A 26,070-nucleotide genomic window follows, 5' to 3' on the forward strand; every position below is an offset into this window, starting at 1 on the left:
AATGAGTATGTAATAACATTAGCAGGAATACTAAAAACATTCATAAACAACAAACGGCATAGATTATGTACCCTTACTGCATTCTACTCGACTTCCTGTCGATATAAAGTGAGAGATAAGTCTTTCGATAGAGAGAATTTAGGGTAGGATCAGATTCATTTGATGAATGCTGAAGGTTTTAAGTAGTCTGAATCGATGAATTACATATTATGCAAAGTGCATAAGAATTGCTACGTATACATTCTCAATCTGGCTGTTTACGACCCATGCTTCACATGAATAACAGATACAACATTAAGGCAAGCATAACAGACAGCTTTTCCCAGAAACAAAAAAGATAATTTCTCACCGAGCTTTGCTCTGAGTTTGTAGTGACAGACGATAGCGGTGACTCGCTGATGAACTTGGAGTGGAGCTGCGAAGATGGTTTTTCTTATCTATAAGCCAAAATTGCACATCTGAACAAATTCCATATCATTGTCCAAATAATAAGTCCAGAGTTTCTTGTATTGGTTCATAGCAACGTCCAACCAAGGTTTCATGTTTCCGTTGTAATGAATGACCGCAGCTTTTCTAATCTCGTCCATGCTAATACTGGGATTGTACCCCAGCCCAAGCACATGCCACGATTTGTCCAACGACTTTGTTGTCGAGTAGAAGGTAATCAGCCCCGGAGGAAGAGTCCCCAATTTCCAGAGAGTCCGGTCCTCATTCTGCAAAATACATGGACAAGAATTATTCACGATTGTATGATTGTATTCAACACTCAACTGGTAACAACACAATTGTGCTTCAATTTTATATGGCGCCATTTGGGTGGTAATTTCCAAGTGAATTACAAATTGTGTTGTGCAAATAAAAGTTACGTACTTCGAAAATGCTAACCCAAATGGCACTTAATCTTCCCGCACGCAAGGAATTTAAGCATAAGAAAACACTTACCAAGTTCTGCCAGTAATGGTACTGCTCGGTGCTTTTCTCCTGCCTCCAAGCATCAAGATCAAATATATTCATCCCGTAGGCCCAAGCACATGCCCTCGGATTGAACCTTTCCCTGATAAGAGGGTGTGAAAAATTCAGATACTGTGCGTACCGATGGAAGGACCCAAAGCAGGTCTCAACAGCTCCATTCACCTTCCCGTCCAAATCGATCTTCCATAATCCTGTCAAGTCCTTTTGAACCACAACATCATCATCCAAAAAGAGAATTTTGTGCAGTTTGGGATACATCTCCGGCAAATAAAACCGAAGGTGATTCAACATTGACAAGTACTTGGGGTTTCTATATTTCATGTTTTGTGTATCCTTGGTAGCATTCTCTGCCCGATTCTCAAAGTAGAACTTCTGCAACTTTGCTGACTCAAGTTGCCTCAAGACTGGCACATATGAAGAGTTCAAGAAAGTAAAATCTTCAACTGCCTTCACCTCAACATATGCACCCCTTTCCACAGGCCTCATCTTAAACCATACCTTCATCGGTGCAAGATTCATCCTATCTGTAACAACATGGAAGACATGTTTCCACGGTTCATTGGAATTATTCACCACAGATCGTACCACAACTGAGACAGCGATGACATTATCTGAAAAAATTGCATAATGGTACAAACTTGGGTCCTCAAATTCGGGGCTTGGTTCCTCTTCCTTGTACTTCTCCGGATGTGAAATTCTTTCCTCAACAAGCCTCATGGCCAAACAATGCAAACTTTTTGGTATCGATTTTGCAGCAATCGAGCTTGCAAATGCCCCATTCTTCTTTGCCTTTATAAGCAACTCATTAACAGCAAAAATGGTGTCCTTCAACTTCTGAATCTTGAGCTGATTATCATAATTCTCCTTTGACTCCCCAATCATTAACCGAGCAATTTTGACCTTATCCTTCACCTCCTTCTCGAAATGCCTCAAAACATCCTCATCCAAAGGACCGTCTGATTCAAACAAAGCGGTCCTGTAACCCGGCTTCATTTGAACATCAGAGAAATTCGACGCCAAATCATCAAACATTCTCATTTGCCTAGATATCTCAAGCTTAAGCTTCCTGGCGTAAGCCGCGTAAGCATTCACCAGAGTAACATGATCATTGGCTTGCTTATATATCAAATCTAATCTTGTTTTCAATGGATCAGAATTTAAAGCTAAAAACGTCCTACGCATGTACGCGTTTCCAGTTGTTGGAAGTGCCTGCAGTCAATCAAACATCAAGAATAAATCTTCAATCCTATCCGAGTGAAAAAAAATTAACATCTGGGTTTTGCTTTAGTCAGATTTTTACATGGGTTTTTTTACTTTTTACTTAATTTGGTTTTTTTCTTCCAATCTGGGATTTTTTCAAATGTGAAAATTAGAAATTAGAGTGTGGGCTGTAATTAATCAGTGAAATTGACATCTGGGTTTTGCTAAAGCTTCGAAATTTCAATCTAAATCTCGATTAATTACAAAATTAAACGATGGAAAACGGATTAAGGACGAGAGGGCAATACATACAGAGTCGTGGTGTGGAGTCGAAGGATTTGTGGTGAGGATAACAGAGAGCGTGGCAATGAAGAGCAGAGAGAACATAGCCGAGACAAAGATCCGATATGAGAAGAAGCTCCGGAGGCTGAACCCGCCAAAACCCGACCCGCCACCGCCACGGCTGCCTCGCACGGCCACCGCCATTGCAGCAACCAAGCTCCGATCAGAGCGCCCTCGACCTCAAAACGGAGAATGATCGAATGGTGTTTTGACTCTAGCAGCAGCAAAAGAATTTGAGTTCTGTCTCTCAGCTGATTGGAAAGAGGAATGGGGAGAGAGAGAGAGAGAGAGAGAGAGAGAGAGAGAGAGAGAAGGTGATTGGAAGTGTGTGAGTGTGTGAGATCTCAGCTGGGTGTGAAGAAGAAGACCATGTGTGAGGGCGTGGAAGAGATCAAACTTCCGAGCGAGGAGTGATCTAATTTTCGTGTCGGTGTTTTCATTTTTATTTAATAAAAAATATTAATATAATAATAGGTGTTGGATGTGGGGTGGGCCATAGACCATGTAATAAGAGAGTTTATATTGGAAGGGGATCCTCCACTAAATCCACCACGATCACAAATCTGAGCCCTTTAAAATTTGATCCGACGATCATAAATAAGAATCTTTAATCGTTGAATCAAATTTCAAAAGTTCGGATTTATGGCTTTGATGAATTTGGTAAAAAGGATAATTACTTGTTTATAAGGAGTACAAGATGAGGACAGTAAATGTTTGACTTTTTGTCAAGCCATGAAAGTCTAATACTTTAGCAAATTTGCACTAAGTTAAAAAGATTTAAGGGATTAGCCTAACCCAACAATTTAAATCTCAATTGAGGTTTAGAAAAGATCTCATGGTTGACTATAGTTCGCAGATTTTATACCAAAAAAATTAGACTCAATTTTGAAATCTAGATTGAGAAAATTGGGGTAGGTAGAAATCAACTTGTAATTCGTTCGAGCTATAACCCTGTTCAAGATAAAGCCCAATATTGCTTTGTGTTTATGTTGTCCAGGCCCAACCCAAACAAATGGATTATTTTTCATCAACCTCCCACTAAACCTCGCAGTGAATAACTGAAATTTGAAATGGGATTCAGACTTAGCCGTTAGAGATAATATGCCGGGCCTCAGCCTCTCTCTTCCCGCTCCCGCCAAACTCCCTCCGCCTCCTCCTCTCGGTCCGAAAGCCACCAACTTTGAGCTTCTCAACAACCGTCTGATCAACCAAATTAATGTCGGCCATCTCCGCAAAGCAATCACCACCCTTGATCTCCTGGCGCAGCGCGGGATCCACCCCGACCTCCCCACCTACTCACTCCTCATCAAGTCCTGCATCCGGTCCCGGAACTTCGACCTGGGCAAGCTCGTCCACGACCGGTTAGCTCACTCCCAGCTCGAACCCGACCCGGTACTTCTGAACTCCTTGATTAGCTTGTATTCGAAATCTGGGGACTGGAAGAAGGCGAATTCGATCTTCGAAAACATGGGCAGTGAGAGAAATTTGGTTTCTTGGAGCGCCATGGTGTCTTGTTTTGCGAACAATGATATGGGATTCGAAGCGATCACGACGTTTCTTGATATGCTCGAACATGGGTTTTACCCGAATGAGTATTGCTTTGCATCTGTGATTCGGGCGTGTTCGAATGCCCCGAATATTGGGATTGGGAAGATAATTTTTGGGTCGGTGATCAAAGGTGGGTATCTTGGGTCTGATGTGTGTGTTGGGTGTTCATTGATCGATATGTTTGCGAAGGGTGGTGGAGATTTGGGTGAAGCGTATAAGGTGTTTGAGGAAATGCCTGAGACGGATGCGGTGACGTGGACTTTGATGATTACTAGGTTTGCACAGATGGGTTTCCCCAGAGAGGCTATTGGTTTGTATGTGGATATGTTGTTGAGTGGGTTCATGCCTGACCAGTTTGCACTAAGTGGCGTTATATCGGCGTGTACAAAGTTGGAATCACTTTCACTGGGGCAGCAATTGCATTCGTGGGTTATACGGTCTGGATTGGCTTTAGGTCATTGTGTCGGGTGTTGTTTGGTGGACATGTATGCCAAGTGTGCAGCTGATGGATCGATGAATGATGCGAGGAAGGTATTTGATCGGATGCCAAACCATAATGTTATGTCATGGACTGCAATTATCAATGGATATGTGCAGAGCGGAAAGGGTGATGAGGAAGCCATCAAACTTTTTGTTGAAATGATGTCGGGTCATGTTCCACCAAATCATTTCACATTTTCTAGCATTCTGAAGGCTTGTGCAAATCTTTCGGATCTGCGTAAGGGTGAACAAATTCACTCCCTGGCAGTGAAATCAGGTCTTGCTTCCGTTAACTGTGTGGGAAATTCACTTATCACCATGTACTCAAAGTCTGGCCAGGTGGAAGATGCCCGCAAATCTTTTGATGTTCTGTATGAGAAAAATTTGATATCTTATAACACAATCGTTGATGCGTATGCCAAGCATTTAGATGCAGAAGAAGCCTTTGGACTTTTTCATGAAATTCAGGATACAGGATATGGGGCTAGTGCTTTCACATTTTCTAGTCTCTTGAGTGGAGCTGCAAGCATTTGTGCAGCTGGTAAGGGCGAACAAATCCATGCCCGGATAATAAAGTCAGGACTTGAGTCAAACCAAATCATTTGTAACGCTTTGGTTTCCATGTATTCTAGGTGTGGAAACATAGATGCTGCTTTTCTAGTTTTCGATGAGATGGAAGATTGGAATGTTATATCATGGACTTCAATGATCACGGGCTTTGCAAAACATGGATATGCATCTGCAGCGGTGGATATGTTCAACAAAATGCTTGAAGCCGGAATAAAACCTAACGAGATCACATATATTGCTGTTTTGTCAGCTTGCAGCCATGCGGGTTTGGTTGATGAGGGTTGGAAACACTTCAAGGAAATGCAGAAAAAACATGGTGTTGTCCCAAGAATGGAACATTACGCATGCATGGTTGATTTATTAGGCCGCTCAGGATCCCTTGTAGAAGCCCTCGAGTTTATTAACTCAATGCCTTTTACAGCTGATGAACTCATCTGGCGGACATTTCTTGGAGCCTGCCGAGTGCACGGTAACATAGAGCTTGGTAAACACGCAGCAAAGATGATTATCGAGCAGAACCCACGTGATTCGGCAGCATATAGTTTACTATCGAATTTGTATGCTTCCACTGGTCGGTGGGAAGAAGTGGCAAAAGTAAGAAAATATATGAAAGAGAAGTATTTGATCAAAGAAGTAGGTTCTAGCTGGATAGAGGTGAAAAATAAGATCCACAAGTTTCATGTTGGGGATACTTCACACCCGAAGGCAAAGGAGATTTATGATGAACTGGATCAATTGGGCTCAATGATAAAGAAACTGGGCTATGTCCCGAATACAGATTTTGTACTTCATGATGTGGAAGAGGAACAAAAAGGATTTTACTTGTTTCAACACAGTGAGAAAATAGCAGTGGCGTTTGGTCTTATTAGCACATCGAAATCAAAACCTATTAGAGTATTTAAGAATCTCCGTGTTTGCGGAGACTGCCACACTGCGATTAAGTATATTTCGGAAGCCACTGGGAGAGAAATAGTAGTAAGAGATTCAAATCGGTTTCATCGTTTCAAGGACGGGAGATGCTCTTGCAACGAATACTGGTGATATTGTTACAAAAATTCAAACTGTAAATGATAGAATAATCTCCTAGCGGGATTTATGTATTTTCCAATGAATCTAATTTACGGTTTCCAATCTTTCATTTCACATCCTCTGCTTTGTCTTTGAGAATGTTTAAGATTTGTCTGTAGAGGTGGATCAAAAGGAGCTTCGTTTCATCATAATGCCTACACTAGCAGGCGGATTCGTAAGTTTCTTATTCAAATTTTTGAGGCCCCAGTTCCTTGTTTTTCTAGTTGTACACTGTACAGTTCATATCTGCACATCTGTGTTACTATTGATGTATACTGCTTTCTGATTGCTTTAAATAAAATTGCATGAATTTTGCGTCGTATTCTTTTACATTTGATGTATTTGATGTAAAATATAATTTTGGAAAGAGTATCGACGGAACCTTTTGCTAGAGCTTTCCCCATATTTGAAAACTTTTTGTTGGAACTGAGCCTTGATTTTCTCTTTTCTTCCTTTGTCCTGTATTATGAACTCCTATTAGTGCACTTCTTTAGTTTCTATTTAATTAAATTCAAGAAAAATTAGAGGGAATATATTACGTTTTGCAATATAATATTAGCACAATTTAGGATTAAATTAGCTACTAAAAATCAGTATTTCTGTTATGCTACTAAACAAAACTTTGGAACTTACTTAAATTTCAAGAGATGTTTCAAACCAGTAAATCCTGATAGGTTTCATTCTGATGAGATCGAGTTGAAATTTAGCGGCCTTGAGCTTGATTTCGACTCTGATTTGATTGCGTATAATGCCTGTAAACGATCATCACTGGAAATAATTAAAATATCAAGGTTCTTATGTTTGCAGATCTTCGTAGGAAAATAAGGTATTGCAGGAAGGAAAGAAGGAAAGAGAGTGATGAAGTCTCTGAGAAAATATCCAAATGAGAGAGAACAAATTGCAAAACAAAACAAAATAAACCGTGTTATATTTAGTCAAGCCAGCCCTCTAAAAAGCTGAAAACAGTGCTCACTTGGACTTTATACGTTAGTGGATAGCTTTTGTGAATGTCTTTCGTTTTATAGTAATTTTAATATCATGAACCAACTCCCATTTTCACCACCTTTATTTCTGCGTCATGACCAACTCACCCCCCACTGTTTCCATTCCCTGCACCATCCATTGCATTTTTTTTTCTCCTCCCTTTGTTCTTTTACACCTGAAATTATTGCTGTACTTTCTTCGGCAATATTATTAATTTTTTCGAATATTTCTAGAAGTATTGATGCTAGCTCTTTCGGTAGTGAGCTGGTGATCCGATAATATTTTGATGATCAGGGATTTTTTTGGAACAAGCAGTCTTTAAATTCATGCAGCTAATTCTTGACCAAAAAAAACTTAATGCAGCTAATTTAGTAAGAATTTTACATGATTTAGGAAATTTATTTGTGATAGATAAGATTCTGGACAGTGCTGAAAATTTGACCAAAACATTTTACTGCTTATTTGCTTGGATCTGATACAGTTTTTAAGTGAGTTGAGGATTAGTTGACTTCTACACAAACAGAAGATCAACATAGATGGATAATGGGAAAAATGTGGAAATGATAAGAACTCGGCGTCCATCGGTCTTAGCCTAGCAAATCCATGGAACTTGTGATGGACTGGTTTGAGGACTCTGCTCTCAGATAAGCTGTGTTGCAAGGGACATCCTCGAGGTCTCGAAGGGAAGGATGATAAGGACTGTGCAGTTGCTGGTCATTGAGCTGTTGGCGAAGCTCAGAAGCTTCCTCTTTGAGCTGAGCATTCTCCTGCAGAACCTTCTCATGTGACTCTGAGACATGGTTCAGCTTGTCCAAAATTTGATGATTCTCCTTTCTGAGCCAAACCACTTGTGACCAGAGTTCATCGAGGTGCTTCTGCTTGCGCATACGTGATCTGCGTGCAGATTCTCTGTTAGATATCATTCGTCTGTGTTTCCTCTCATTGATGAGACTGAGCTGCTGCTCATCAGCCTCATCAGAGGTTGAGTTACTACTGAAGGAAGATGGTTGCTGTGGATTGTTATTAACTTCTTGAAACTGGGAAGTAGGATACTGGAAATTGTAAAATGGGCTAGAAAACCGGTTGAATTCAAAAGTGGTTGCATTGCTTTGAGTGCTCATGCTAAAAGGAGGGTAGGGAGATGATGAGCTCGAAGGAACGAGGTAATGGATTCCAGTGACCTCACCGGGCTGCATGACTTCTCAAACTTTCGACGGATAAATGCAAGGACTTAGTGGTGAAGAAGGTGAGTGGAGAGTACTTAGTTTTTGGTTGTGTTGGAAGGGGGGAGAGAGGCTCGAGGAGAGGAGGCCTTTATAGGGTGAAAAGTGTGAGAAGGTGCCTTCAAAGCTCAGCTGATTGGAAAACCATGCGTATCATGTCTCTATTTTATGCAGCATCATCACATTCATCTATGTGTACATGAATGTACGCGAGATGTTTGTCTCTCGTTTACGCGTTCGTTATGGGCATTTATCCATGGATCGATGGCTACATGCATGTATGCATGGAATGATATTTTTACATACATACATGTAAAATGGGGGATTACAATTAGTGTTTGTGGATAATCATTTTTCAGATCAAATCTCCGCTAACATGAGAGAGAGAGAGAGAGAGAGAGAGAGTTTTTGTGTTAATTATTGGGAGTACAATTATTTTAAAGGAAAACTAATGAAAAAGGCTTGAAAATTTTGAGTTTTAACGCTAAGGATAAAATAAAGAGTAAAGTGAATAATATCAGGTTTGACTTTTTAGTGTAAAAATATGGTTTTTCATTAAAATGAACAGTACCGCGAACTTTTCATTAAAACTCCCTTATTTTAATGGAATAATGTTTAGGCAAAATAATGCAGTGCAAAAGAAAATGGGATCAAGAAGTCAATCTTGTGCCATTGTCAAGTCTACAGGGATGCAGGGATGGATACTTGCTATCCAATAGAACCTGGTGACGTAAGGAATGGAAAGAAATTAAAGAGGTTTAGAAAGGCAAGAACTTCTATACGTACTGGTTATAATAATTAAGGAGCTGATCAGTGACTCATCAAACACTTAAACTCAATTGAGATGTGAAAATAAAAAAGCCTCATATCGATGAAAAAAGAAACCTTACAAGGGCTAGTAAGAGTTTGGCTGACTCTCAATATTGTCAATTAGTTTTATGGTAAAACTTTAACTTTCTTTATAGTATCAGAACGGGTTAGCCCACGTGTGAAATTAACCACATGTGAAGTCCAACCGCCACACGTCTCCACATCACCCAATTGGTGTTGGTGTGTTGGTCATGTGTTTGGCTTGAAAATTCATCACGCATGAAAGGGTGTGTGAGGATGTGAAAGTAAAAGAGTCCCCATCATTGAAAGGAGAAAACTCTGCAAGGGCTTATACGAGATTGAGTTACTTTTTATATTGTCAACTGATTTTATGATAGAACCTTAACTTTCTTCAACTCTCTATTAGTATATCAATTAATCAACCGTACTTAACGATATTTTGTTCAATCGTTAGCAACATCCGCCCTCTGCCGTTTTTAGGTTCTAATCCTGTTAGCCTGTTGCATGAATCATGGCAGAAAATGTCAGGTTTCATATAGTTTGTTTCATATATTCTGGGGAGAAAAATAACAGAAAAGTAGCTTTTTTTTTTTTTTTTTGCTCACCAAGAACTTGATTTAGAATTTTATATATTGGCTTTAATTCTAGAAATCCTTTCAAAAGGAGTAGAATGTAGATAATCCAAATAGTTTGCTGGACTAATAGTGTAATTTCGGATCTTCTACTCCAATAAAATACGAAATACGTATAGCAATATGCTAATCCCATACACCACTTAGCAAATTGAAGTCTACAAAAGCTCAAGTTAGAAACATACATAGAGGACATTTAAAGTGAGAGATTGAACAACAACTTTCTTGTCGTCTTTTGGAAGCTGAGGTACAAAGGTGCAAGCATATATTCTCCAAGAAAGAAATGCAACTCAATTATTAACGGTCTGAGTTATTATAAAAAACAGTTTGTATTACCATATTGCCAGTTGAGGACAAATTGTCCGAGCTCAGATTAGTCTGGCCCTCGTTGGAAGTATATTTTTTTTGTCATTAATTCACCACATAACAAGTATTTATTAAACAAGTGATTCAATTTTTAAGTACATGACAAATATTTATTAAAAAAGTAACGCTACTAAAACTATATCTTAATTGTGTTAAAGTCTCATATCGGTGGGGTGAAAAGAAACCAAGGGGTTTAAATAGTATTACCCTACTTTAACTAATACCGAAGTCTTTTGTGGTAAAACCTCACACTTGATGGATTGGGTATGTGATAAAGTTGGAGACAGTTTGATGTCGTTAGAGTGGGATGGGCCCGGTGATCCAAAAATTCCAACAAATTGCAAGAGTAGATCTCTCTTTTCCCTGGCTTGGTTAAATATTTAATCATAATTAATGGTGCACTTAGGTCAAATTAAGTCAGTTGTAGCAGGAACATGGAAAAAAGATTACTTTTTGTTCAAGCCATTCAAATTAGCAGATGTTACTGAGGGGAAAACTCTTGTAGTGTAGTGTTGGGAAACAGATAAATGGGATTCATGGATGTACTTTAAAATGCAGTCTTCCACTAACTAAAAGAGTTTTGAATGGATACAGAAACCAAAATCTTACCGACGATCAGGCAAATGCACACACACACTCTCTCTCTCTCTCTCTCTCTCTCTCTCTCTCTCTACACCCGAGGGTTTGGGTTGGGTCAAGTTGAGTGGACTGAATGGTCAACAATGCCATGAGACAGGTTTAGACTGCTCCATCTTTTCTTGTCTTGCAATTGTCCTCCTCATGTTCCCTACTTCTCTCTATTTTATTTTCTTTGAGGATTTGGAGTATATATAGAGGTGGATGAGTGAGTAGTTGAAAAAACCCAGGATTTGGAGTATGTCTTTATGCTCAGTTGTACTTGTACGTTGTGTAGATAACTGCATTTGGTTGATCAATGCTGCATCACTTGGTTTCAACTCCTTAAGTATGTCAGTGTGTGTGTGATAAAGGAGAAGTAAATCGCTGACCCTGGGTTGTATTTCTCCCTTCTCCTTGTAACGCTGATCACAGAACATAGTCAACGTCACGCGAAAATAGGACCGAAAATACACACTGGTATGCAAGTGTCTCTAGTGGTATAAGGTTGGTTTGTAATTTGCTGGTGAAAAGAAAGAGTATTATCAATTCAATGTACGCAGCTAACTTTAGCTATAAGCATGCGAGCCAATTTTTTTCGATCATGCCTCTATGATTGGTTGTTTATCTACTCAGCTGGCCAATTGTTCAGTCAAGGAGGCCAGAAAAAAGCAGCAAACCTTAACTATAAGCATACCAGGCAATGTGTAATTCAACAGCTAGCTTACATTTATGCGTTTCACTAATTTGGGTAGTGCATGGTACATGCAAGTTTGAATTATGCTTTCAAGTACTAAAACATGCATGAACGATTGTTCTTAACAAAATTCTTAAGTTTTAGGAGTATAATATGAGAGACTGTTCTCGTTCACGATTTTAGTCATCTCATCTCTATATATCTCTTTATGTGTCCATGTTAAGTAAGCTATTGATGCATATTTGGCAACGTGTACTATATGTATACACTCAAATTACAGAAATACACCCCAAAAGAAACTTTCAACCTCAATTTGGCATGGCACTTTGCCTTCAAACCAAACGTGAGTGAAAGTAATGTTGGATCTGTTGATATAACTCCTTTTTGCCGCTCACTCAACTAACATATCTTATCTACTTCCTAAAATCATTCCCCCATATCTCTTCATTTGTTTCCATTTTACCTTTGAACTTTGTTGGACAATCACTACAATCCAAGGCTTCAAGGGTATTTTAGGAAAATAATGTCTCAAACTGGGACATTTGCCCTACAATGACGGTCTGGGTTGTGCACGGAAGGGTACTTGATTTAACTCCATCCCTTATCGTACCAAAAGAAATCCAATTCTATTTTTTTATTCTTAAATAATAGAAAGAAAACACCTAAAATATTAACAACAAACAATGAGAGAACGACACGAGTCGCACGACATGAACAAAGTAGGCAGACGAGAAAAACGCGAGCGCACGATGGATGTCACACGTGGGCCCTGGCTAACAAGCGCGCATGGGTGCTTAGTGCACCACCCCCCAGCCCTATTGCTTGGCTTGTCAAACTCAAAACAAAAAAGCTCTCTCTCTCTCTCTTTCTCTCTATCTAGGGTTTCTGTAGTGTCTAGGAGTCTCTAAATTTGGTAGCTTTTTCACGCTCCTCCACCAATCAAGGGGTGTTTGCAAGTTTGCAAGTTTGCAAGTTTTTGGGCATTGTCCTTAGATGTCCAGATGACCCTACGTGCACCCCACTAAGGCAACCTCTGTCATTGCATTTTTTGTTTTTGTTAGAAATGGTGATTGCAGGGTGATGAAGTGGCTAGCTAGGGTAGGGCGTGGAGGTTTTCATCCAACAAGGCCCCTTCATACGGTGGTTGGCTGGGGGAGTTGCTTTGTTTTTCAGCCCTTCTCATGTCATTCGTACGTATGAATTATAATCCTTAATCAAGCTATCTCTCTCTCTCTCTCTCTCTCTCTCTCTCTCTCTCTCTCTCTCTCTCTCTCTCTCTAGGGTTTCTGTAGTGTCTAGGAGTCTCTAAATTTGGTGGCTTTTTCATCCTCCTCCACCAATCAAGGGGTGTTTGCAAGTTTGCAAGTTTTTGGGCATTGTCCTTAGATGCCCAGATGACCCTACGTGCACCCCACTAAGGCAACCTCTGTCATTGCATTTTTTGTTTTTGTTAGAAATGGTGATTGCAGGGTGATGAAGTGGCTAGCTAGGGTAGGGCGTGGAGGTTTTCATCCAACAAGGCCCCTTCATACGGTGGTTGGCTGGGGGAGTTGCTTTGTTTTTCAGCCCTTCTCATATCATTCGTACGTATGCATTATAATCCTTAATCAAGTCATAACTTGATATATATATTTGTTGGTTTTATTTCCTCACAGTTTAATTTTCTAGCGTGTACGTAGTATCAAGAGTCTTGGTCTGCAAGAAATTATGCATTTGAGACTTAGTTTGTTGGGTTGCAAGAATATATTAGGAAGTTGTGTTTTTGAAGGCTACTTGAACTCATATGATTCTCTCGCACTTTCTTTCTAGGAATACAGTTGCGAGTCTGGTAGGGTTTAGGCACCAGCAGTTACTCCAATCCAAAATCATGTTTTTCTAGTGATATATGTGTTTTTAAATTCAAGTTTTGTTGTTTTGGATGAAACCACGGGTGGAGCCACCCACAACGCTAAGGTGGGCTGTAGCTCCGGGAGATTTTTTTGTAAGTGTATTGATATCTACACACTCATTTTTATTTCTCACACATCTTTCTCGGTACTTGCGGGTTGAATGAATCGATAAAAATCAATGGCAAAAAATTAATAAGGATGTGTAAATAGCACTATCCTTTTTTAAACTCATGCTTTAATGGCTTATGTTAATGCATGTAGCCTATATAGCCCACTCAATTCTAATCCAGGTTATTATTTAATGTATATTTAGTAGATGATAGGTAATAAATAATACTTTTTATGCTACAAGTAATAAATTAGTTCTATCTTCCCTTCCCCCTTCTATCCTATTCGTTAAAGAAAAAGATCATTTATCCTATGCGATTTAGCCTCCGTACTTCTTACTCAACAAAAGAAAAAGAATTTTCTTTTAGTTCACAATTAAATCTCTATCTCCGCAATTCCGTACTTTAGGTTGCGATTTCCCAATGAATGCAACCTTTGATACGTTCTTAATCGCTTTATTTACTTATTCTTGATTTATTTAGCATGTTAATTATTTATATGGTCCTTGAAGTTGTCGGTTAAGGTTATGATTTCAAGAATTGTTTATATTTTGTTGTTGTTCTTTTATATTGATTAAAAAAATAAACATATGATTTTATGGTACTAATTTCAACTAGCCCAACCAAAAAAAGAATCCTGGCTCCACCATTGGATGAAGCTATGAAAACGCAAACAAGGACGTAATCAAATTGGTCAGAATAGTATGCTCTTTCCTTTGCACCTAAGTTCGAATATAGAATATCGCTTATATTAATAATCTTATGTGCGAAACAAAATGTACCACATGTCACATTCTTATCCCAAGAGCATACACATTATCTGCCTCCTCTCACACAGCTAAATCTTATTGTTTCTTTATCATGAAGTCATTAGATCTCAAGTGATTAATTGGTTAATTAATACAGGACAAGCCCATCATGAGCTGATCACACCCTCTTAATTATTTTCTTCTATTTCAGTTCCACTTTAGATTATGCAATTAAACTAATCTCATTTTTCAGACGGATGAGGATCCTCTCCGGATCCTCTTTGTGGGGATCCTAAGGATCCTCATATTATGGTCGTTCATCGTACATTGTGTCATTAGTTTTCGTTAAGTATTATTTGTGTTTAATTTTAAATAAATAAATTTAAAATAATTTCTAACTGCAAGATAAACGACTAGGATATGAGGATCCCTATGATCCCCACAACTTGGATCCTGATGGAATCCATCTCCTTCTCAGACAAGTTAATTAGTCCATCGAATAATATTTGTCTAATGCTTTAACAAGATTTGCCATCTCTGGTGCAACGTATGTATGCATAATGCATTTTTTAATTCTGGGTGGTGCATTTTGAGTAACACGGACTCACACTTAACAGGTACACGTGCTCACGTACTTGTAATATTAAAGTATTAATTAAAGTTGCAGGTTTGTTTTAAGCAAAATGATTAGTTTAAACTTGGGTGCTTAATTACCTCCTCGTCGTCAATATTGTTTGTTTCCTTGATTGATATATGTTGGTTGATAATCTTATAATTATACCATGAGGATCCTCATCAGATCCTCCAATCATATCTGTTCATCGTACATTGTGCGATCAAAAATCATTGTAAATTTTTTTTATTTAAAATTGAATATAAACAGTATCTGACAAAAATTGACTTCATGATATACAATGAATGGATGTAATTGGAGGATTCCCGTGATCCTCACAAAGAGAATCCAGCGAGGATCCTCTTTTATAATTATATGGTGGTTTTGTAGTAGAAATGTCTTAGATTATCCAAGCATTGCTTGCACAACTGCTGCTCTATTTTTTTGTGTGGTATTTAGTGGCGATCTGATTATAAATTTATTTAATACCACGAGTGGTGCTTAAACATTCCCTTTTTTGGTTTAATTACTTTAATTATGCCCTGCCTAACTCATTCGTGGAGGGTGAATACAAGGTGAACTAAAGTAGCTGGTGTTTCAAAGCTTATCAGGTTGGCTTCCGAGTTTGGTTATGTCTCTTGATGCATGTCCTTATAGCCAGGCTCGGCTTATACCATATGAAAACGGGTTTCACAAACAATTTTGTCGGAAAGGAGGATCTCAAATGTCAGGGTAAATGCTCCAACTTACAAGACCTTAGGGTTTCCAATATTAGTTAAGAATCAATGTGCTGCTGGCCAGCTAGCCTCTGTTACTTCACATCGATCCTCGACCACTACCAATAACCTCTATGCCGTTGTCTCACCAAGAGTTTCATAATCCATTGATCCTTGACCAGAATTTCTCGTTAAATTTCAAATACAATATTATGGGAACATAAAATGATGGCCAAGCATATCTAGCAGAAAAGAGAGGGCAAGATTGGTTTTGGTTGTATTGTTTGAAAAATCCAAAACTGCTTGCATAGGCTTTTATAATTAAGCCATTTGGATAGGATTGTACTAATCAATCGGTCTTCTTTCTTTTATAGTTTTCAAGAATTAAGATGGTTAAATATATATACGCCAGCCTTCTTTTTCCTGTAAGTTCTTGAAACAAAAAAGGAAATAACTTGTATATATTGCTGCTAGGTTCTGGAAATGGCAACAAGAGACATCGTTTGGTGGCCTATAATTCAGTCGGCTGGATAACTACGACAGAAAATGGTAGCTAAAAATGATCAAGTAGGCAAATCAATAACGAAAAAGTGAAAACCCCCAAAAAAACAAAAGCAAGAGGCAGGCACAAATATTGCGACCTGCAATATTATCTTCTTGTTACATCATTTTTCAAAGCAAAAATGATTGAAGTAATAATTCCAAAGTCCCCACTCGATCGTTAAAAAAAAATATCGGCTCGATCTGAATCAGAAGGTAGCCTTTAATTAAGTTGTGTAGAATTTTTGAACCAGGGCCACTCCCAAAGGCCACATAAAATTGTATGAGTTTTTTAGGGACTCAGTGCTGTTTTTGTCTCTTTGGACACTACAAGAGCCATAAGGTTTTTATCCCCATTAGTGAAAATGACTGGTTTATTTGTTTCTTGCATTTCTCTTTTTGTTATGTGTTTTGATGGTGATGTAACCCCAATTTCATACTTAGTTAATATTCAGACAGGTAGATTTGGAAGTGGGGTGAATTCATTATTTACCACATGATTCACATTGATTCTTAAAAGGATCCATTAACTGATTTGGACAAGCATTTTACCGGATCCAAATTGGATTAATTTTTTGTTGTAAGATTAATCAAAACCTGCAAACTATAGTACAAAAGGAGATTGAGATTCTATAAAGGTCTCGATGTTGCATGAACCAATCAGATATCGTGCCAAATAAAATTTTGATTTGGGTTTCATAAGATGAACTAACCAACATTATTCAAGGTTAACCTATCACACTCCAGTCCGGTGCCTCCTCAGCGATTTCTACCAAGCTTCGTCACAGCTGCCGCCGTAGCCCTATGTGTAATTTGCGTGATGTTGCAGACATTTCGGTACAATATTCCGATTGCACGATGACACAAATACTAATAGTACTGTCCAAGTCTTTCCTTACGCACGCCATATATAGTTTTGTTTGCTTTGCTTATGCTGTCAATAGTAATTTACTCAAGCGAACAAATGTTCTGATTGCAATGTGAGATTCTCTTTCTTTCATAGTCAACAGAGCCAATTTTAAGGACTCGAATAAAATGATGAGCCAATGCTTTTGGACACATACTTGCATTGAAAAGCGGGTATGCATGGGAGTTAACGAAAAACTTCAACCAAAACGTCATTAGGGAGATTATCGATACTGCTTTGTTGATGTTGATGATGGTGTTGACAGTGAAGGTGACGTTTTTTATATCTTCGGGTGATGAATATGGTCATCGGAGGTCGGCATTTCTGTGGGGGACATACGACTCGGATCTGCTCCATTTGGTAGAGGTAACACCTCTCATGGTGCCAGAAGCATGGAAGACGGCAGAAAACAGTAGATATATATCCAACAATACATTCGACCAACATATTCATCATATCCAAATCGACATATAATTACGTACCAAATTGTGTTTCCTTCTAATTAAGAGATTTATGTTAGTAGTTAAGCGCTACTTAATTCTGACTGAGCCCAACTTATAAAAACCTAAGCCCACAACAAACATATGAACTTAATACCCGCACAAAAACAAAACAAAACAAAAAATCCATCCATGGCAGAGGGATAAAAAGAGAAAGCATATCGAAAGTAAATTTTGATTTGAATTCATAAGATGAAAATTACGTCAACAAATGCTTACGAAAAAGAAAAAAAGAAAAATTTGCAGCAGATGAATATGCCAATTATCCCACCACATATCACATCCAGTATGTGGCTCGTCTCTGCGGAGCTTTGTAACAACTCAGAAGCACTTGGTGATCTTGCTCCGCCAAGGTGAGGCAGCGGTCCAAGTTTCCATGAATGCAGTCTAAAGTTCGGCTAATGCGATTAGATACATATTTTTCGGATACCTTGAACAATGCTTGGACACATACTTGCATTGAACAGGGATTTGTGAGGAAGTAGAGAAAATATTTCAATCAATACATTGTCAGGGAGATCATCACTTCTCGATGATGACAATGACGGTCATCTTTTTTGTCTTTTCGAGTGATGAATATGCTTAGAGGCCGGTATTGCTCCAAGGGATGACTGGGATCTGATGCTTCTTTTGGTAGTAGTATCAGCTCTCATGGTGGCAGAATTTTGAAAAGAATTAACCGATGTCTAGGGTTATTACCCACCCAAACATAACGTCATGCATTGTAAATAGGCTTAAATGTCAAAATAGTCCTCATTTTTTACCTGTTCGGTCAATTTAGTCCCCGATTTGTCAATTTCGCCACTTTGATCCTTGTGTTTACTATGTTAGACAATACGGTCAATTCCATTAATTTATTGTTAAATTTTTCATTTTGAACAATTAAACTCTAAATGTTTCATAAATATAAAAAGATCAATTTAATTTCCTGTTTGTTTTAGGATTAAGCCCTTATATATAGATGTCTCCATGGTCAGTTGATAATTGGCTAAATATCCTATTTCAACTAGGATTAGGATTTCTTTCAATTTTCTATTAGGATTAGGCCTAATTTTCCTGTTTGTTTTGGGTTAAGTCCTTGTGTATAAATACACAGATCTTGGACTTGGTGGATCACATTGGTGAGTGAACAAATTTTCTAGCATACTTACGCGCCTTAAGAATTTTGTTTGGAGCCCTTTTCTTGGTTCACTTTCCTCTACAATTTTCTACATCCCTACCAGTTGATTAGCCTGTATCATCCATCATGTCACAAGAAGGTGAAGTTTTGGGAGGTTCGGTGAAGAAGCGGAAGCTGGACGGGGTGGGATCTGCCGAGGTTCTGAGTCCTCAGCCGCTGCGGCAAGTGAGAGCCCAGCAGAGCTGTAAGCAGTTTTGGAAGGCTGGGGATTATGAAGGAGCTCCTTGCAGCGATAATCATACTTCTGCTGCTGGTGAGATGGACCGTGTTAGGGTTCATCCCAGATTTCTGCATTCCAATGCAACAAGTCACAAGTGGGCTCTCGGCGCTTTTGCCGAGCTGTTAGACAATGCATTGGATGAGGTTTGTAGTGGTGCTACGTACGTTAATGTCGATGTGCTTGAAAGCAAGAAAGATGGAAGCAGAATGTTGGTGATCCAAGATGATGGCGGTGGTATGGATCCAAAAAAAATGCGACACTGCATGTCGTTGGGGTATTCGGTGAAAAGCAAAGTTGCAAATACTATCGGACAGTATGGAAACGGTTTTAAGACGAGTACTATGAGGCTAGGAGCAGATGTGATCGTGTTTTCGCGCTGCGAAGGAAAAGATGGAAAAAGCGATACGCAGAGCATCGGGTTGCTGTCGTACACGTTCTTGAAGAGCACGGGAAAGGAAGACATAGTAGTTCCCATGCTTGATTATGAGAAGAGAGGAGGAGGAGCTTGGCGCAAAATGTTTCGATCCTCCGAAAGTTCTGAAAGTGATTGGAAGAAAAATGTGGAGACAATAGTTCAGTGGTCGCCATTTTCAAGCGAAGAAGAGCTGCATCATCAGTTCTTAATGATTAAAAACCATGGCACCCAAATAATCATATACAACCTTTGGGAGGATGACGAAGATCAGTTGGAGCTTGATTTTGACACTGACCCTCATGATATTCAACTCAAAGGTGTCAATCGAGACGAGAAGAATATACAAATGGCTCAAGATTATCCCAACTCGCGGGTTTTCTTGACCTACCAGCACTCGTTGAGGAGCTATGCATCGATTCTCTATTTGCGGCTTCCTCCTAACTTTCGGATCACCCTTCGTGGGAAAGAAGTTGAGCACCACAACATAGTGAATGATATGATGATGTCCCAGCAAGTCACGTATAGGCCAACCGGTGCTAACGGGATCCAAACAAATGCAAATGCGATTGCTGTTGTCACCATTGGGTTTGTAAAGGATGCAAAATCTCATATCGACGTCCAGGGGTTCAATGTTTATCACAAGAATCGACTGATTAAGCCGTTTTGGAGGCTTTGGAATGCTGCGGGAAGCGACGGCAGGGGTGTTATGGGTGCTTTAGAAGCTAATTTTGTTGAACCAGCTCATGATAAGCAGGGGTTTGAGCGTACAACAGTTCTTTCGAGACTCGAGAAACGATTGATAACTATGCAAAAGGATTACTGGAGTACTAACTGCCACGAAATTGGGTATGCTCCGCGACGTAATAAGAAGATCATTAACGACTCTGCAAATCGTAAAGAAACCAGTCCTGATCCTCCATCTAACACGGAGGCTACCATGTCAGGCAGCAAGAAGAGACCATTTTCGGGTCGTGATTCAATCGCATTTCAGAGTGTTGGTTCAAAAGCTTCCGAAAGGATCACCAACGACAGAGTCCAACCCCCCAAGCAATCTGGGACATTAGGATCATCAAGGTCTTATGAACCATCGGCACCACCTTCGGCAGCCAACGTTAGCGGTGCAGGCATGCATGTTACCGTGTCTGATAAGCAAGTGGGTGGCAGACATCATGAGGGATTTGCTGCTAAAGAAGACTCTGCAAAAGATCGCCCACGTGTTGCAACTCGGTTATCTTGGGCAACTCGGTTATCTTCACATACGGAAGCTACTGAACAATCTTGTTCACCAAGTAGCCCAGGAGCTAGTTCACTGGACGGTCATGATGTCAATGGTGGGCGTTCCCGCTTGGAGCGTGATCGAGTTGTTGGGGTGCAGCAATTGAAAATAGCATATATCAAGCTCAAGAAAATTTTGGAGATAAAGGATCAAAGGTGCAAGTCACTTGAAACTCAGCTCCTAGCGTCACAACAAAAAATTACAGAAATGAACAATGAACAAGACAACCTAATTGGCATATTTTCCGAGGAGAGGGAGCGTCGAGACAAGGAGGAGAAGAGTTTGAGAGGGAAGCTGAAGGATGCAACATATACCATTCAACAATTGGAAAAGCAACTCGAAGCAATCAAGTCCGCCTAAGTCTAGCCTCGTGTTCACTACGTCTTTAGTTAGGACTTGGAAGCGAAATGTATGTAGTTTGATCCGAAATGCAGTGTAATACTTTAACGTAGATCTCATGTATTCGTTTTTCGCAATTTGAACAAATTTCAATCTCAACAGTACAAACATACTTCTTCAAACCAATTTTCATTAACCCTCTTGCAAGGTTGGTGCATAAACACTACTAAAAACTCAAGTAACATGAAAAGCAAAGCAAAATTTATAATACTGAGAAACTCCCCCAAATTAACAAAAGCTATAAGATGTTCAAAAGCATTACAAGCTTCATTCACCATGGGATATAGGACTGCCCGAAAAACGCATATTTACAATTTTTACATCTAGCAAAGCAAGATTATATATATATATATATATATATATATATATATATATATATATATCTGTATAGCATCTTAGAGAAACTGTTCAAATCCAATCTCAAACCTGACTTGTAAATCCCCTGGCTCACCACGAGCAGCACTTTCACGCTTGCTCCTTTCGTAATCGGGATCATCGGTGGGCAGCTCGTACCTACAAACAGGGCATGTATTCCGAATGCCCAACCACGGCACAATGCAATCATGATGGTAGTAATGGCAACAGGGCAAGCTTCTGACTTTATCCTCCACCAAAATGCTGTCTTTACAAACAGCACAAACCACTTCTTTTTTCTTCAATTCTTCGACTGTAAACTCTACCAATGGAAGATCTTTGACCACGCTTAAAGCTGCCGGAGGATGGCCATTCATGGCGTTGGCATTCTCCACGAATTGCCCGAAAATCGTGTTGATGTACTCTGCAGTCTCTAAGTCAAGATCGTCATCATCGGCGAACCTCCGAAAATTGTTGACTATTTCCCACTCCAGACTTCGTGCTGCTCCTTCTTCTTCCGCGGTGAAAAACCCAGAGACCACTGATAGCTCCTCCACTCCGCCGTCGACCGGATTACTCTCGGTCGATTCAGAACTTTCAAGCATATTCCTCTGCTCCATCAAGAAAAGGTTATCCCAAATTGACTGGATACCCGAATCGGTGATCCGATCACTTTCTATGTCATCGATTGTACCCGAATCCGAATCCGATTCCAACTCCAACCCAACAATCCGAAGCCCACCAGCTCGCGAATCAGCTCCTTGTAGGCCTATAAACTCTCCCAATTCAGAAACCGATCCCATAGAGTTTGACCCAAACCCTAAATTCGACTCCGTTTCGTCGCCGTCCTCAACACCCCCAATTTCCAATTCGGTCGCAAACGGATCCGACCGCGAACCCGAATCGACAACGCAGTCGGTATTGCGCTGCTGCTCCGAGTTGCTGCGGTCGAAAAGATCGGTGACCAAGCAGCTGACGTCATGGTCAGAATCGGAGGCGGCATCGCAGAACCAGTTGCGATCGGAGGTGCTCCGGGAATCAAGAGGATCGGCGGCGAAGGGATTGCAGTTGTGGTTGGCGCAGCAGTGGGTGAGGGGATCGATGAGGAGGGTTGGGTGGGTTCGCGGGTCAACGGGTTCATTTGTTGGTTGTGGGTCGCCGGGTAGCGGAGTGGTGGCGGAGGGCTCAGACATTATTTTCGAAAATTAATAATGGAAATTAGAGGAAAATTTTTAGTTGGTGACGCTTTCGGTTTATATACTCTGGGTAATTTTCTTCCCTCGTTTTTATTTTAGGGATCTTATCCAAAAAGAAAAGTATGCACAAACATTTAATTAAAAAAAATTGAGTTGTTACTAATTACTACGATCTGCTGGTATTTTCTTCATTTGTAAGCGGATGATATTAGGTTCGAATATTATGGATGGCAAATTCGATACCTAATGTGTAGTTTTACCGAATTGTCGTTATTCTTAATGCAAAATATATCGTTGTGCTAAAAAAAAAAATTTGAGTTGACTTTTGAGAATTGTATTTGTTTTATTTTATATAATACAAATGCTGAAATGCATATTGGAGAAAGAAATTTGGGAATTTTGACTATAAAGCTTATCTTTTACATACGTTGATTCTTACTAAGAATTGAGATGAATATAGGGGGTTTTGTATCATTTTCTTTGTCTTCATTATTTCAAGTAAGAAGTGTTGTCGTGGAAATGAATTTAGTTTCGATTTTATTTGTGCATACACTAAGAATTGAGATAAGTTGGATTAATTAGTAAAATATGGATGATGGTGTATTACTGAAGAATAGGCCAAAACAATAGTATATTACTTAAAAAGTACATTTATCATGTATGTAACACATTTTCGATGGGTTTATAACTTTATATAAAAAAAAGTTCTTAATTTCTAGTATCTATGGTTGAAAACGAAATATTTCTTTCTGAATTGGGCTATTCAGATACCTAATTTTACCTCCTAGATCCTGCACACCATTGTTAGCATTTGATTGTAAGAAGTAATGATGAATATGTGAATGATACTACCCTTCTGTTAATCAACACACGATAAACTTATAAGCATAGAATACGTCATTGACCAACTCAAATACTTGTTCACATCAAGCTTGGCCAAGATCAAAGAAGAATAAAATAATTAAGCTACTAATTAGAGATAAGCTCCAGCATACACAGTTCATTAAACTTTAAGAGAGACTTTGTTTACTACAGGTAGAGTCCACCAATACAAATAAAAATTACGGATGCCCTAAGGGTAGTGAGAAAAAGCTTCTTTATGATATTTCTGGCAAGCTTACAGAAGAAAAGATCAATAAAGAGTTTGCAGTTTTGCAAGCTTTTATTTATTTTTTATTTTTATTGTTTCTACTACCTTTATTTATTTCATCTTTTTTTTTTCTCTAAGGTGTTATGGATTAGTCAAATGTATTGTGCATATAGAGTAACACTGGAGCATGTAATGTGTATGCTGACAATTAGTGGATTTAACTTTTGAACATTTCAAGTTAGGAGTGGTTTTGGTAAATTTTTGTAATTATTTTCGAAACTTTTATATAGATCCATGTCTTACAGTATTAATATTAGAGTGCGTAATTCGTAAATGATTACAAAAATTTACCAAAATCACTATATGTGTGTGTGCGCGCGCATCATGCTCTAGTACTACTCCATCTGCACAATACATTTGATTAACCTATATGGCACTCCTGAAAAAAAAATAACAGTAAACAAATAAAGAGAGGAGAAACAATAAAACGATAAATTAATTAATAAATGACACACCCCGTCCCGAAGGAGGGCATGCTGGCCGTCACGTGAGAGTGACGTAACCATTTACACAGTACGGAAGCTTTAAAGATACAATTTCTAAGATGAAACACCCAAAGGTGAGTCCTAATTTTTGTCCATTCTGTCAGAACACCGTTGGATTCCTCGTAGCCACCAAGCTCTGATATCTTAAACCTGGAGGGGCGCAAAACAAAGTTGAGTGGGTCAGCAAAACAAACTTATTCAAAACCTTCTTTTCTCTTTGAATATACTAACCCCTCGCCGTAAAACAAGTATACTTCCCAGAAAATAAACATATATACGTATGTATAAATATGCCAAACATGCTCAAGGGTATATCATTCATGCTCAAGAATATGCCATGTCGGAAACTCATAATGAAATGTAAGTGCTCAAGTGTAATTCACATCAATAACATATAATCTGGCAGCCGGGAGTCACCTAACGTGACCTGTACGGCTGCATATAGAGCTCCAATCTCAACTCAATAACTGAATCTGCACACGAGTCGGAACCACCTAACGTGGTCTGTACGACAGGCTTGGTGTAATATATATATACGCTCTAGTGCTACGATCACGTGAAGCTGTGCGATAAATCGCGGGTCACCTACGAGTCGGAACCACCTAATGTGGTCTGTACGACAGGTTGTGCACCTAACTTGGATCCAAGCTGAGCGTGTGGTGCGGGAGGTGAACATACACGTGAAGGCTATGCCCTGGCCACGGGCGGGAGCACTAACACCGGGGGTGCAGATTATGAGCTCTCTAAGCATCTCAAGCTACTTCTGAATATAAACACGAATACCACTTACCTGGCACTTACCTGTGCGTCCACCGCACCAAATAAGCATATATAAATGTATGCCACTACTAATGCATGTGATGATAGTATTTCAATCGTAATCCAAACGTATTTCATACGTATATCAAATGTATTTCAAATGTAGCTTACCTGGGCCTCCTCAGCACCATGCAACAGTATGCATAATTATGGTAATGCACATATTAAAATATGATGCATATATGACAGGATATTTAATTCGTATTTCTTTTAAAATACGTTTTCTGGGAAATACGTCAAGCATACGTATATATATATATACTGAAAAATAACTGCCCACTCACTGATAAGTAGCCGGCTCGTAACCCTCACGCCTAGTTTGGTTACATTCGTCGTCTGTACAAGTTTCACCTATAAAAGAATAATTATAAAATCATCATTTAAACGCACACACAAACATTCGTTAATAACTTTTTCATACGTTACTCAAATTGGGTGTGTGAATATACTACGGTGATCTACACGACGTCACGAACACGTGACAATTTTCAGAACTCAATTTGGAGCTCTCACGCGCCCCCACGCGCCCTGTTCACGCGCTGCCCACGCGCGCGTCTTCTTCCTCGCGTCGCCGGACTGGTTTCGCCGGAGGTGGGTGTTTTGCCGGAATTTCTGGGTAAACTTCAAAGTGTCATAACTTCTTCATTTCTTAACCATTTTCAACATACTATATATCAAAATGAAGGTATTGACGAGACGAACACATCCATACCTGCCTTGACCTCTAACTCGGTGTGGATTCACCAGAAAAAGCCTCGAAAGCTCCGGCCAACTTTGAACCAAGCTTTCCCGACGTCCAAATTTGTCCAACGAAGCACTCCGAACTTCCTTAGGACCTCACCAAGCTTCCTACAAGCTTCAAAATCCCAAAAACATCAAGTTTTACGTGTGCATGAACAGTGCACACACACGGTGAAATTGAAATCCATGTTTTCCGAAGTGAAACTCACCTAAAATTGGTACCATCGTGTTCGTGTGGTCTTCAGGAGTACGATGGTGGTCTTAGATCCTTCGTTGGTATAGTTTT

At 39.4% G+C, this 26,070-nt stretch overlaps 5 protein-coding genes across 5 annotated transcripts; 2 read left to right on the forward strand and 3 right to left on the reverse strand.

Moving 5' to 3' along the window:
• Nucleotides 1-128: 128 nt before the first annotated feature.
• On the reverse strand, nt 129-2,933 carry LOC137707808 (probable galacturonosyltransferase 9). The gene is made up of 3 exons (XM_068446724.1): nt 2,485-2,933; nt 943-2,181; nt 129-713 (listed from the first exon to the last, which is right to left on the reverse strand). The coding sequence occupies exons 1-3, from the start codon at nt 2,656-2,658 to the stop codon at nt 438-440; spliced, it is 1,689 nt and encodes a 562-aa protein (XP_068302825.1). The 5' UTR covers nt 2,659-2,933; the 3' UTR covers nt 129-437.
• A 670-nt stretch (nt 2,934-3,603) lies between these two features.
• Nucleotides 3,604-6,428, forward strand: LOC137708892 (pentatricopeptide repeat-containing protein At3g49170, chloroplastic-like). Its single transcript, XM_068448053.1, has one exon. The coding sequence runs from the start codon at nt 3,616-3,618 to the stop codon at nt 6,151-6,153; it is 2,538 nt and encodes an 845-aa protein (XP_068304154.1). The 5' UTR covers nt 3,604-3,615; the 3' UTR covers nt 6,154-6,428.
• Nucleotides 6,429-7,594: 1,166 nt separating this feature from the next.
• Nucleotides 7,595-8,539, reverse strand: LOC137709444 (basic leucine zipper 43-like). Its single transcript, XM_068448535.1, has one exon. It carries the CDS (start codon nt 8,358-8,360, stop codon nt 7,752-7,754), a length of 609 nt encoding a protein of 202 aa, XP_068304636.1. The 5' UTR covers nt 8,361-8,539; the 3' UTR covers nt 7,595-7,751.
• A 10,256-nt stretch (nt 8,540-18,795) lies between these two features.
• On the forward strand, nt 18,796-21,079 carry LOC137709223 (protein MICRORCHIDIA 4-like). Its single transcript, XM_068448322.1, has one exon. The coding sequence runs from the start codon at nt 18,796-18,798 to the stop codon at nt 20,998-21,000; it is 2,205 nt and encodes a 734-aa protein (XP_068304423.1). The 3' UTR covers nt 21,001-21,079.
• A 144-nt stretch (nt 21,080-21,223) lies between these two features.
• LOC137708239 (uncharacterized) lies at nt 21,224-22,621 on the reverse strand. The gene has a single exon (XM_068447274.1). The coding sequence runs from the start codon at nt 22,584-22,586 to the stop codon at nt 21,435-21,437; it is 1,152 nt and encodes a 383-aa protein (XP_068303375.1). The 5' UTR covers nt 22,587-22,621; the 3' UTR covers nt 21,224-21,434.
• Nucleotides 22,622-26,070: the final 3,449 nt, after the last annotated feature.

The sequence above is a fragment of the Pyrus communis genome, chromosome 11 (genome assembly GCF_963583255.1).
Source record: "Pyrus communis chromosome 11, drPyrComm1.1, whole genome shotgun sequence".
NCBI classification, from domain to species: Eukaryota; Viridiplantae; Streptophyta; class Magnoliopsida; order Rosales; family Rosaceae; genus Pyrus; species Pyrus communis.